Raw genomic sequence first — 12,768 nt, forward strand, 5'->3', positions numbered from 1 at the left:
TGGCTGCCTAGTTGGGCCCGGCCCTAGAAAGGGCGGAAGCTGCCCACTGTTTAGTCAACTTCCGATTTAGATGTCTGAAGACCCGAACGTCACTTCCGGGGTCAGGGTAAAGTCTACTTAGGCAGCGGTTCCGAGTCGCGACTGCGCAGCCGGAGCAAACTAGGTCGAAGTCTAAGCGTACAGTTGTACGGATGGGGAGGATGGGTCATTTACTCTTCTCGCGAGAGTCTGGTCGTTGCTAGGAGGCTCGGCGGGCGAGGCGGGGCCAGGTTCGGCGGGGCGGGGCGGAGGGAGGCGGGCTTCTCTGGGGGCGGTGACGACGCTGGACTCGCGAAGGTTCCAGAGGCGCCGCGTGCGGTAGGCGGGTCACAGTGTCGGGGAGCATTGCCTGTGCGTGCAGGCTGCGGGCGCCCGGAGTCGTGCGGGTGCGGCGCTTGCTCTTCATTCTCCCGCGGTGCTGCAGCTCGGGCCTCCCTGACGCAGCGCGACCATGGCTTCAGTGGTGGAGGAGGTAAGGGCCCCGCCTCGTCGTCCTCATCGGCCTTGCTGGGGATTTCCGCCCCGGCCCCCTGCCGAAGCCCCTGCGGCCGCCTCCCCGGCGGCTTCCTGCGTTGTCGGGTCCCCGCGCCGCCCCGGCCTCCCGCCCGCCCCTCGGTGGCGCCCGGAGCCAGGCCTCCCGCGGGAACGTGGCCGATGGTCGCTCGGCCCCGGCCCGGGTCCCTCCCCGCGCGGTGCGGCGGGAGGGCGGGCGTGTTGGGCTTGGAACTGCAGGTGGTGTGGGCGGTGGACGCAGCGACCTGGTCACTTCGCGTGCGCCTCGGGCCCTTCCGCGCGTTGTGCTGGCCCCGGGACGGGACGCTTCCCCAAGTCAGAGCCGGCGCAGACACCGACGGCCGCCCGGGAGGCAGGTGGTGCCATCCCTCTGCTTGAGCCGGGCGTGTTTTGTCCGTGCGCCTGAGTGGCCGTGGTGTTCTGGGCACGTCGTGTTGCTTCTCTGGGCCGCAGTAGTGCCCGTGTCGTCAGGCTGGAAAGACCCAGTAGTCGTTGTGTTTACAGCAGTGCGTCGGGAGCAGCAGCCTCCTGGGTGCGTTAAAAGCAAGAACAAGTCAGTAACACGTTGGAAAGTGAGTTGTAACTACTGGAGGGCCATAGCCTTTTTCTCTTGGGAGCTATAAACTCCAAGCAGGGGTGGCTTGAGTCTTGGAGACTTATGTGGCTACAAGCTGGGACGACTAGTACTTGGGTGGCTCTGTTCCGAGTCTGAATAGACTGTCAGTGTCACAGGGAAGTGTTGGGTGTCTAGATTTGTTTCCCTGGACATCTTTTCTCAGTGTGAACAAGACGGGGGAAGTTCAGATTTATTTGAGTTTTAAAGTTGCATAATCTGCTCTAAGTGAAGAAAAAGTGTGTATAGTCAAGTGTTCTTTGGGATAATTGGCCCCAAGTTTAGGTTCTGTGTTAAAAAACAGGCCTTGAGGTACCAGTGCCCCAAGAAAATAATCTGGGAAGTGACTTGACAGTCCTTGCAGAAAGGTATCTCAGTATTGAGTTTCTTCAAAGTCAGGGACTTTCTCAGTTGTACTAAAAAGTAAACAAGGATGCTTCTGGAGTTCTTTGTTTTGACATAAGTTAACTGCTTTAACCAGTTTGTGGCATACAAATAAGTACATTTTAGTATATTCACGGTGTTGCACAGCCATCACCACTAATTCCAGAACACCCCCCCCCCCCCCAAAAAAAAAAAGTCATGTCCCATTCCTTCTCACCCACCAAATAGCCACCTACTCTGTCTCATTGGCCTGTTCTGGGCATTGGATGTAAATGGAAACTTACAATGTGTTTCCTTTTGGTTTTCTGCTCCTTTTCACTTAGGCTGTTTTCAGGTTCATCCATGGCATAGTTTGTGTTCATTTTTTTTTTCTTTTTCTTTTTTTTTTTTTTTTTGCTATTTTTCCCAAGTTAGAAGTGGAGAGGCAGTCAGACAGACTCCCGCATGTGCCCAACCAGGATCCACCCGGCATGCCCACCAGGGGGCGATGCTCTGCCACAATCAGAGCCATTCTAGTGCCTGAGGCAGAGGCCATAGAGCAATCCTCAGCGTCCAGGCCAACTTTGCTCCAATGGAGCCTTGGCTGCGGGAGGGGAAGAGAGAGAGAGAAGGGAGAGGGGAAGGGTGGAGAAGCAAATGGGTGTTTCTCCTGTGTGACCTGGCTGGGAATCGAACCTGGGATATCCACAGGCCAGGCCAACACTCTACTGCTGAGCCAACCGGCCAGGGTCTTGTATTAATTTTTATGGCTGAATAATATTCCATTGTATGGATACTCCACATTTTCTTCATCATTTCACCAGCTGATGGACGCTGGGGTTATTTCTACGTTTGGGCTGTTATGAACAAGGCTACTGTGAATACTTGTGCGCAACTTTTTGTCTGGACATAGGTTTTCAGTTCTCTGAAGCGTATACCTAAGAGTGAAATAGGAGTCACATGGAGACTGAGAAACTGCCCAACTCCTTTCCAAAGTGGCTGCACCATTTTTCATTTCTACAAGCAATGTCTAAAGGTTCCCTTGTTTTCTGGGTGTTTCCGTTGTTGACATACCTGGTGGGAAACAGATACACTAATTTTTACATATCAATTTTCTTTTAAAGACTTTATTCCATTTTTAGAGAGGAGAGAGAGAGAGATGGGGTAGGGGGAGAGAGAGAGAAGGGGGAAGGAACAGGAAGCATCAACTCCCATATGTGCCTTGACCAGACAAGCCCAGGGTATCGAACCAGCAACCTCAGTATTCCACGTCCACGCTTTATCCCATTGCACCACTACAGGTCAGGCTACATACAAACATTTTTATGTTGGTATTAGAATCAATTGTAGAAACCATTATTGTAAAAAATATTGCTTGGAGCTAAAGCATTTTGGTTCCACACTCCCAAGATGACTTCGCAATTTTTCTGGTCTTAGTTATACAAGTTTGGGGGCCTCGTAGAGTATGGATGGGGGGGTAGAGTATGGACAGGGGGCTAGGCACAGCTGGACTTTGTATGCCATTCTGTCAGTTACAGATGGTAAAGCAAGGGCACCTGAATTAAATGAGACAATAAAAGACGAGTAAAAAAAAAAAAAGAAGCATTCTTTTCCGTGTTATTGCATTTTGTAAGACTTAAGAAACATTAGGACTTTCTGCCTCAGATATTATACTGAGTTGCCAAGCATTTAAAAATACTCATTTGAGCCTTTTGTGTGCTATCAGGCTATAATGTAAGTATCTTCCTGTCACATTGTTAGTATCAAGCCAGAATGTAAGGTTATTTCAAGAAAAGCAAATCCCTTATTTGTGTTGTGTCAGAAAGTAACTGGAAAATAATTTTTTAAGCCCATTAATTTTCTTACAGCGTCTTAACTCTTGAACTTAAAAAAGAAGTGTTTCTTGGCTCTACCTCTAGCAAGTAGGAATAGACTTCAGTAGGCAAAATCCTGGAGGGGAAGAGACAGGTGGCTTTTCTAGTGATGGATTGTTTGCCCTGGTTTTTTCTCTCAACTGCAACCATGGCCCAGACTTTCGACTAAGATTAAACCTGGACCTTCAGAGCAAGACTACTTCTTGACAGCAGAAATACAGCCTGACCAGGTGGTGGCACAGTTGATAGAGCGTGGGCCTGGGAGGCTGAGGACCCAAGTTCAAAACCCCAAGTTTGCTGCTTGAGCACAGTCTCAGCAGCTTGAGTGTGGGGTTGCTGGCCTGAGTGTAGGATCATAAACACGACCCCAAAGTCACTGGCTTGAGCAAGAGGTCAGTGGCTCAACTAGAGCCCCCACTCAAGGAATATATGAGGAAGCAATCAATGAGCAACTAAGGTACCTCAACTATGAGTTGATGCTTCTCATCCTTCACCCTTCCTGTTTGTCCCTATTCTCCCACCTTTCCCCCGAAGAAAATCAGAAATACATTTTTTAATCTTTTGGCTTAAAAATTCAAACTTTATTCTGTTGGGTGTCTGGTGCTGGAAGTGGAGTGAGGGCAAGTTGATCGCTGCAATGAAGGTGCCCTGGCGCTCACTCTGCTCGTCGTGCGCTTGCTCAGCTCTGTTCTCGTGTTTTTAAATTCCTAATATCTGATAACTAAGACTGGATGTAATAAGGAAATGTATGAATTTCTTTCTTTAAAAAAAAAAGATTTCATCTGAGTTTATAAATCACAGAGGTATCTTGTAAATAAAATATTCTACAACAAAAGCGGGTAAAGGTCTACCAACGTGCAAAACCTAGGCTCAATTACCTATTGTTACTTCAAGGTTTTTATGTTTTCCTTGAAAAAAAGGAAGGAAGATTGAGTTATTTACAATTCTATAGCCTATGAACTCTGGTGGCACAGTGGATAAAACTTTGACCTGGAATTCTGAGGTCACCAGTTCGAAACCCAGTCAAGGCACAAATGGAGTTGGTGCTTCTTGCTTCTCCCCCGCCCTTCTCTAGAATGAATAAATAAAATCTTAAAAAAACCTGTAGGCTAGAAGAAAGAATTCAAGTTGTTCCCCAACCCTAGAAAATTTAAATAAACCTTTTAGTTCTTATTTCTTATTACACTAAACTGAAATGACAGGGACATGTTATCAAACTTGTATCTTATTTAGCATAGCTAATGTGTCTTTTACTTGGACACAGCTGCAGAAAGATCTGGAAGAGGTGAAGGCGCTGCTGGAGAAAACCACCCGGAAGAGAGTGTGTGATGCCCTCACAGCCGAGAAGGCTAGGATTGAGACAGAGATCAAGAACAAGATGCAGCAGAAGCCTCAGAGGCAGGCAGAGCTGGACAGCGAGAAGCCGGCCGCTGTGGTCACTCCCATCGCCTCGGGCTACACGGTGAAGATCAGCAACTACGGTAAGGCGCGCCCCTGGGGCAGGCTCTTCTCTCACCAGAGCTGGTCCTCAATCATCACCAGTTAACAGACTTCATGTTAAAATTGTTTTGATTGTTCATTTTGGTTGTTTGAAAGAGATCACCCATCAATTTTTTTTGTTTGTATTTTTCTGAAGTGAGAAGTGGGGAGGCAGAGATACAGACTCTCATATGTGCCTGACTGGGATCCACTCGGCATGCCCACCAGGGGACAATGCTCTGCCCATCTGGGGCGTTGCTCTGTTGCAACCAGAGCCATTCTAGCGCCTGAGGCAGAGGCCATGTAGCCATCCTCAGCGCCCGGGCCAACTTTGCTCAAATGGAGCCTTGGCTGCGGGAGGGGAAGAGAGAGACAAGAGAGAAAGGAGAGGGGGAGGGGTGGAGAAGCAGATGGGCACTTCTCCTGTGTGCCCTGGCTGGGAATCAAACCCAGGACTTCCACAGGTCGGGCCGACGCTCTACCACTAAGCCAACTGGCCAGGGCTACCCATCAGTTATTTAATAAGATGCTTTTTAAGAGCCAAAAAAGGAAATAATGCATTCTAGGAGCAAGCTGATGTACAATGATGAGTAGCATCAAGAAGGAACCTATTCCATGTATTTGGAACACAGCTTTTTATTTGGATTTTCATCCTGTTTTAGCATTTCACTTTGCCAGACAACCACCAGTATTAACTGAGGAAATGAATTTGGTTGAATTTGCTGGGGTTTTTTGTATGTATGTATGTATGTATGTATGTATTTATTTATTTATTTCAGAGACAGAAAGTGAGTCAGAGAGAGGGATAGACAGGGACAGACAGACAGGAACAGAGAGAGATGAGAAGCATCAATCATTAGTTTTTCATTGCGTGTTGCAACACCTTAGTTGTTCATTGATTGCTTTCTCATACGGGCCTTGACCGCGGGCCTTCAGTAGACCAAGTAACCCCTTGCTGGAGCCAGCGACCTTGGGTTCAAGCTGGTGGGCTTTTTGCTCAAACCAGATTAGCCCACGCTCAAGCTGGCGACCTCGGGGTCTCGAACCTGGGTCCTCTGCATCCCAGTCCGATGCTCTGTTCACTGCACCACCGCCTGGTCAGGCTGAATTTGCTGTTTTTGAGCACCTAATATGTGCCACTGTTGTGCTTGCTCTTGTGGTCACACAAGTCCTGGTCCTGGCTCAGGTGTATTTGGGACACAGACATCACTAATACTGTAACAATCTAACAGTACTATTTGGCCTCAGTAGATTGTAAACTTTGTTTTGGAAGCAGTGCAACTTAAATCTGAGTGATGAGCTCTTACAAGGGCAGGGATAGCCTCACGTTTCTTATTTCCTTATACTATTTGGCACATAGTAAGTGCTTAATAAATATTTGCGTAACTAGTAAATTTATAAATTATGGGAATACAGCTTATGAAATAATTCTTCTGGAGGTAAGGAGCAGGGAGAAGTAGAAGAGGCTTTTGAGTCTGAAGGGTACAGTCAGCAAGTGTGAAAAAAGGAAGGGAATCGCAAGAGCAAATGAGATGAATAGAGACATGAAAGGCATCGTGTACTTGGGTATTGTCACAGAGAAAAGCAATGTGTGTGGTGTGCTTAAAAGATGTACTCTGGGACAGTGGTCCCCAACCTTTTTTGGGCCACGGACTGGTTTAATGTCAGAAAATATTTTCAGGGACTGGCCTTTAGGGTGGGACGGATAAATGTATCATGTGACCGAGACAAGCGTCAAGAGTGAGTCTTAGACGAATGTAACAGAGGGAGTCTGGTAATTTTAAAAAAATAAAACATAGTTCAGACTTAAATATAAATAAAACGGAAATAATGTAAGTGATTTATTCTTTCTCTGTGGACCAGCACCAAATGGCCCACGGACCACCAGTACTGGTCTGCGGCCCGGGGGTTGGGGACCACTGCTCTAGGAGTTATGCTCTGTGCTTGAGTTGATTGACAAAGGAAAGTGGTCGGAAGGTGGGAGGATTGTGGCATAATAACCAGGAACCTAGATTTGTATTTAGGAAGAAAATGTGGAGGCTGGATTGAATGAAGGGAAGAAATAAGATGAATTTCTGTAGAACTTGGTAGAACTTTTTTTAAATACTTTATTTTATTCTGTATGACACATTGAGGAAATGTTAGGAATATATATATAATAAACAAATATATTTTATATATGCTTTTTATATGAAGTTTGTATATTTTTCATGTTGACAGAAATTGTCTATGTTAGACACTAGTATTGATAGTATATACTGAAATGACATTTAGTAGATGTTAGGTTAATTAAATTAGCAGATTTCCGTGAACTGGACCCTAATTTCATATTCTACTCAATTGGACTCTTTATTTCTATTTTGTCAGAGAAGGGTATTAAGGAAGCTAGTATTGGCTGTGTTTGTTGAACCGCTTAGAGAAGTAGAAACGACTATGGAATTAGACAGTACTGATGTTCAGCCATGCAGCTTAGTGGAGAGTTACCAATATTTAGGTATAAGACAAAATTATTCTCATAAATAGGGGGAAAGAACCACCACTAGGCCCTGACCAGTTGGCTGCATGGTAAGCATTGACCTGGCATGTGGAAGTCCCAGGTTTCATTCCTGGTCAGGGCACACAGGAGAAGCGATCATTTGCTTCTCCACCCCCTTCCCTCCCATCTCCTTTCTCCCCCCCCCATCCCCCTCCCTCCCTATCTCCCCCTCTCTTCTCCCTCTCCTCTGCCATGGCTCAGTTGGAGCCAGTTGGCCCTAGGCACTGAGGATGGCTCCATGGCCTCACCTCAGGTGCTAAAATAAAATAGCTTAGTTGTTGGGCAATGGAGCAACACCCCAGATGGGTGGAGTATTGCCCAGTAGGGGGCTTACACATGTGGGAGTCTGTCACTCTGCCTTCCCATGTCTCACTTAAGAAAAATAAAAATAAAAAAATTATAAAAAAAAGAGCCGCTATTAAAAATGTATTTAATGTTCACATTGTTTATTTTGAGGAATAAAAAGAAAATGGGGTTTGTGTTTAGTAAATAGGGATTTGAATCCAAGTTCTTGAACTGGCTGAATGCCTGATTTGAGGTAGATTACTTAACTGCTTTGAAGCTCAACTTCACTATCGAGAAATTTCTTCTAATTTTTTTCATGTTTCCATTACTGGATTTCCATTTTACTATGTCTTTATTGTAAGCCACATGCACTTACTGTTTTAGAGATAATACCAGACTTGACTCATGTCCTTTTATTTGTTATTTTTGTTACCAGGATGGGATCAGTCAGACAAGTTTGTGAAAATCTACATTACCTTAGCTGGAGTTCATCAGGTCCCCAGTGAGAACGTGCAGGTGCTCTTCACAGAGCGGTGAGTTCTCATTATGGAGAAGACAGTGTTCTTTAAGTCAGAGATTGCCTTGTTGTGGACTCTTTCCTTTGTAGTTTCCAAAATTCTGCTTCAATTTTAGAATTAATTATCCTGCACACCTTCTTTGAAGGGGTGCATCTTTGCGGTGGCCAAATGCTCATTCTAAAACAAAACCGATGGCATTTTCCCACGAGAACTAGAGAGCACCTTTTCTAGAACCAGAAAGATAACATATTTGCTCTTGTGTTGTAGGTCATTTGATCTCTTGGTAAAGAATCTAAATGGGAAGAGTTACTCCATGATTGTGAATAATCTCTTGAAACCCATCTCTGTGGAAGGCAGTTCAAAAAAAGTAAGTTTGCTTTTTTGTCATATTGTAAACCTCATTAAATATTCTGCCTGGTATATTTAGAATTGAGAGGAACTAGAATTAATCTTCCTGACGGGGATCCGCAAACCATGGCATGTTGCTTCTGTTGTAAATAAAGTTTTGTTTGAACACAGCCACACTTTGTGTGTGTGTTGTCTGTGGCTGTTTCTGTGTCACAAGGGCAGAGTTAGGTAGTTACAGCAAATCAGGTGCCTTCAAAGCCTAAAATACATGCTCTGGCCCTTGATGGAAATGCCCCCTCCTGCTCTAGAAAAATGGATTGTTATAAGAATATATTGCATTAAATCAGGAGAAGGAGTAAGCTTTTAAAATGATAAGGGTGGGACTTGAGTTTTAATGCTAGTCCTGCCACGTACTGGTGGTGAGATTTGGCAGCTCACATAATAACTTCATGCCTCGGTTTCCCTATTTGTACAACGGCAGTAATTACTTCACAAAGTTGAAATGATATACTAAAGTGAAATATATAAAATGTTTAAATTAATAGTAGGTATTAGAAGTTCTGTGGATTTGATACATAAAAAGACTTAAGTACTTAACCTAGTTGGAGTTATTAGAAGCTATAAAATCAAACTGTCTTTTAAAAAACTATTCACATTTTGTACGAATTCAGATAATTCCTCTTTTCTATCTGATGTAAATAAATGAAGTTTAATGCATCTGATATATAGATGTACCATTCTGCCATATATGTTTACATAGAATTATGTAGCAGCTTCAAGGTCACATTAGAATATAGTTTATTGATCAGCTTGTGTCTCACTGCTTGCTTTTCATCTGCTGATTCCATAGTTGAAGGAACACTGAGATCCCTAGGAGTAACATGGATCATGGTTGGAAGAGTTGTGTACTCGTGCTCTTCTGCTCTCATTCCTCCCAGACCCCTTGTCGGCACTGCCTCAGATGACTGGACCTTGTGTCTGGCTCTGACCCCGCTTACTGTCCTACTCCCCCTTCACCATAGTCCAGCCACTTCTCCGCTCTACTTTCCAAACACACCAGAAACATCCTTCCCTGGAGCCTTTCTCTTTGCTCTGCCAGTTCCCTCGGAGCTCTTTCTTCTGGGTCTTAGAGAGGGCTTCCTAATGAAGGTCCTGCCCCAGCCCCTGTACTACCCTCTGTCTTGAGAGCACTTAGTATTTGAAGGTATTCTAGTTTTGCCTGTTGTCGTCTTTCTGTTCCATGAGTATTTGGACTCTGGTCTATTTATTCATGAAAGTATTACTACACTAGTACCTAAAACAGGGCCTACACATTATAGTAATGATTAGTGAGTAATTGTCTTCTAAACATTAATCTTTTGTCCATATGTTCTAAGTTGTACCTGTTTTCCCACTTTTCTTCTAGGTCAAGACAGATACAGTGATTATCTTATGTAGAAAGAAAACGGAAAACACACGGTGGGAGTACCTGACTCAGGTTGAAAAAGAGTGCAAGGAGAAAGAGTGAGTTCATCCTTAGTGTCCTCTTGGCTGGGGTTATGTATTTTGTCATTTGTCTTTGTGGATCACAGAGTTGTGTAGTCTGTGATACGACCATTCACCTCTCAAGTTCCAGTGACTGACCCTATTATATTCACATCTGCTCTGACTGTCAGAACCTACTGGAAGTGTCCAGCATGTTGCTCCTGGTTGACTCTTGTGTGCTGGTTCTGAACCTGGGGCCGCTGGTGTGTCTCTGTAGATACTGTGCCCATTCCCCAGAGACCCAGACACCCTTACCACTTTTGAGTTCCCCAGGAGTTTCTGATGCTGTAGTTAATGAGTTTAACTGTCACTGATGTCCAGTGGCAAAGAGAATATTTTTATTCTACTTATTTGCTGTTCTAAAGAATGTTTGTGTTCAAAGACACTTCCATTCTCAGTCACCCAGTCCACTGCAGTGGTAGTGGACTACATGGAGTCGGTCGGCCACCCACCTTCCTCACTCTTCTCCTCTGGTGGCCACCATGCATTCGGGAGGTGGTGGCTGAATTTAAATCTAGAGTGAATCACCTGAGTACAAGACCTTGTCTTACTATTACTGTCTATCCCCAGTGTCACTTAATAAATGAGGCGAGTGAAGAATGAAGTGTAAAGCCAATTGTTTCAGGTTGGACACTGATTGAAGTAATGGTGTTGACCACATTAAGGGCTATTATTTTTACCACCAGGCCTGACTCGTATATCTCAGGCTTCAGAGGGCTTTTCTAATAAAAAAAAAAGTATGCGGTAGAGCGTTGGCCTAGCGTGCGGAGGACCCGGGTTCGATTCCCGGCCAGGGCACACAGGAGAAGCACCCATTTGCTTCTCCACCCCTCCGCCACGCTTTCCTCTCTGTCTCTCTCTTCCCCTCCCGCAGCCAAGGCTCCATTGGAGCAAAGACGGCCCCGGCGCTGGGGATGGCTCTGTGGCCTCTGCCTCAGGCGCTAGAGTGGCTCTGGTCGCAACATGGCGACGCCCAGGATGGGCAGAGCATCGCCCCCTGGTGGGCAGAGCGTTGCCCCTGGTGGGCGTGCCGGGTGGATCCCGGTCGGGCGCATGCGGGAGTCTGTCTGACTGTCTCTCCCTGTTTCCAGCTTCAGAAAAATGAGAAAAAAAAAAAGTATGAACTTCAATGCATGTCCATGTGTAATGTATGCTTGTATTTTTCTCCAAGTATTTTTTCAAATATGCAGAAACATGCTTTTTAAAAAGTAAGACAGTTCAGAAAAGCAAATGCTTTTTTACATACTTTTTTCTGCTAAAAATCACCTAAAATCCTACTGTCTCAAAATAACCCCTAGCCATTTTATTGGCCATTCTTATAGAACCAGAAAGGTAGTGTGTGGTTGTATATTGTTCCCGTTAAGATGAATTTGTTGTGCTGTATTAATTGTGAATATCTTTGGCTAATTGGTATCTTCACCTTATCTCTATTTCTCTACTTTCTATGAACTTGAACAACCTATTTGTATCTTTCTATACTTAGCAATCATGCATTTAAAATTTATGTCAGTAAATGGGATCATTTGTTTATACACAGATATTTCTCCATTTTTAGATGTATATATATTTCTCAATTATTGTTTTCTTTTTAACAGAAAGCCCTCCTATGACACTGAAACAGATCCTAGTGAGGGATTGATGAATGTTCTAAAGAAAATTTATGAAGATGGAGATGATGATATGAAGCGAACCATTAATAAAGCCTGGGTAGAGTCAAGAGAGAAGCAGGCCAAAGGAGAAACAGAGTTCTGAGACTTCAAAGTCCTTTTGGCAATTGTGATGTGGAAATGTTGATGTTTCCAATAAGGACATTTGGTGAGCTGCCCAGATAAATTTAACAGATAATTTTACAGTCTTCTTCTAAGTAAAGGCAACGAATTCCGCTGGAGCATTTATTTAAATGTGCTTAATAAACATTTCCTCTGAAGATGGTTTCCTTAGTAAAATGGTCGTTTTGTTCAAGAAAGGGGGTGATGCTGCATTCTCGTGTGAAGTATAAAGAAGCAAGTCTTGCCTAATGGAAATGCCATATTGTGTGTATTTTTGTTCAGCTAAGAGGTAGACAAAAAGTTATTGCTTGTAAAACTCCAGACATCAGTTCTCACCATGTAAGAATAAGTAAAAAATAAAACCTGAATTTTTGTATAAAGTGCAAATTCGTATCTGTGCTTCAATATTGCTGTAGAGGTGTTGCCCTCTTGTATCAGCAGCTTAAGTAATGCACACACTGTGCAACCATGCATCACAGTGCTGTGATGGTCCAATCACAAATGTTTTTCTCTAGGTTTAAGTATATTTATTTATGAGTAAATTGTAATGAAATCTGATTAAGAGAGCAGACAGATATCTTTGTAAGTTAGTAAGTAAGTTTTGCCATGGATCATATAGCTTACAAAAAGCAGTAACCATAAATCAAAAACAGGTGAAAATCCTTCTTTTCCTATTTTCAGTAAAGTTAGGTTTTTATTCATTGGAATGATTTTACTATGGTTATCCAGGAAAAGTGAGGCTTTTGGGAGGAGATTGTTTTAGATGGAATCACTGTCCCTAGAAACAGGAATCAGAGTACGGTGCCTGTGATCACCATTGCTGTTGTATGGGAGGTATTTGCCAATGCGGGTGAGGTAGGAGAAAGCCCTTGAACACACGAGGAAAACTAAGGATTAACCAAAACTA

The 12,768-nt window shown here is 44.2% G+C and overlaps 1 protein-coding gene across 1 annotated transcript; it reads left to right on the forward strand.

Annotated features, from left to right (window-relative positions):
* Window positions 1-289: 289 nt before the first annotated feature.
* On the forward strand, window positions 290-12,248 carry CACYBP (calcyclin binding protein). Its single transcript, XM_066366029.1, has 6 exons — window positions 290-511; window positions 4,667-4,883; window positions 8,139-8,235; window positions 8,488-8,587; window positions 9,974-10,071; window positions 11,688-12,248. The coding sequence occupies exons 1-6, from the start codon at window positions 491-493 to the stop codon at window positions 11,842-11,844; spliced, it is 690 nt and encodes a 229-aa protein (XP_066222126.1). The 5' UTR covers window positions 290-490; the 3' UTR covers window positions 11,845-12,248.
* The last annotated feature ends 520 nt before the right edge of the window (window positions 12,249-12,768 follow it).

Source organism: Saccopteryx leptura, chromosome 2 (assembly GCF_036850995.1).
Source record: "Saccopteryx leptura isolate mSacLep1 chromosome 2, mSacLep1_pri_phased_curated, whole genome shotgun sequence".
In the NCBI taxonomy this organism is placed as follows: domain Eukaryota; kingdom Metazoa; phylum Chordata; class Mammalia; order Chiroptera; family Emballonuridae; genus Saccopteryx; species Saccopteryx leptura.

Bases quoted from the DNA above. Each gene is read 5' to 3' on its own strand.
- CACYBP (XM_066366029.1), top strand. From the start codon at position 491: ATGGCTTCAGTGGTGGAGGAG. The intron at 4,884-8,138 runs GTAAGGCGCGCC...TTTTGTTACCAG, and splicing joins GGTGAAGATCAGCAACTACG to GATGGGATCAGTCAGACAAG. The intron at 10,072-11,687 runs GTGAGTTCATCC...TCTTTTTAACAG, and splicing joins AAAGAGTGCAAGGAGAAAGA to AAAGCCCTCCTATGACACTG.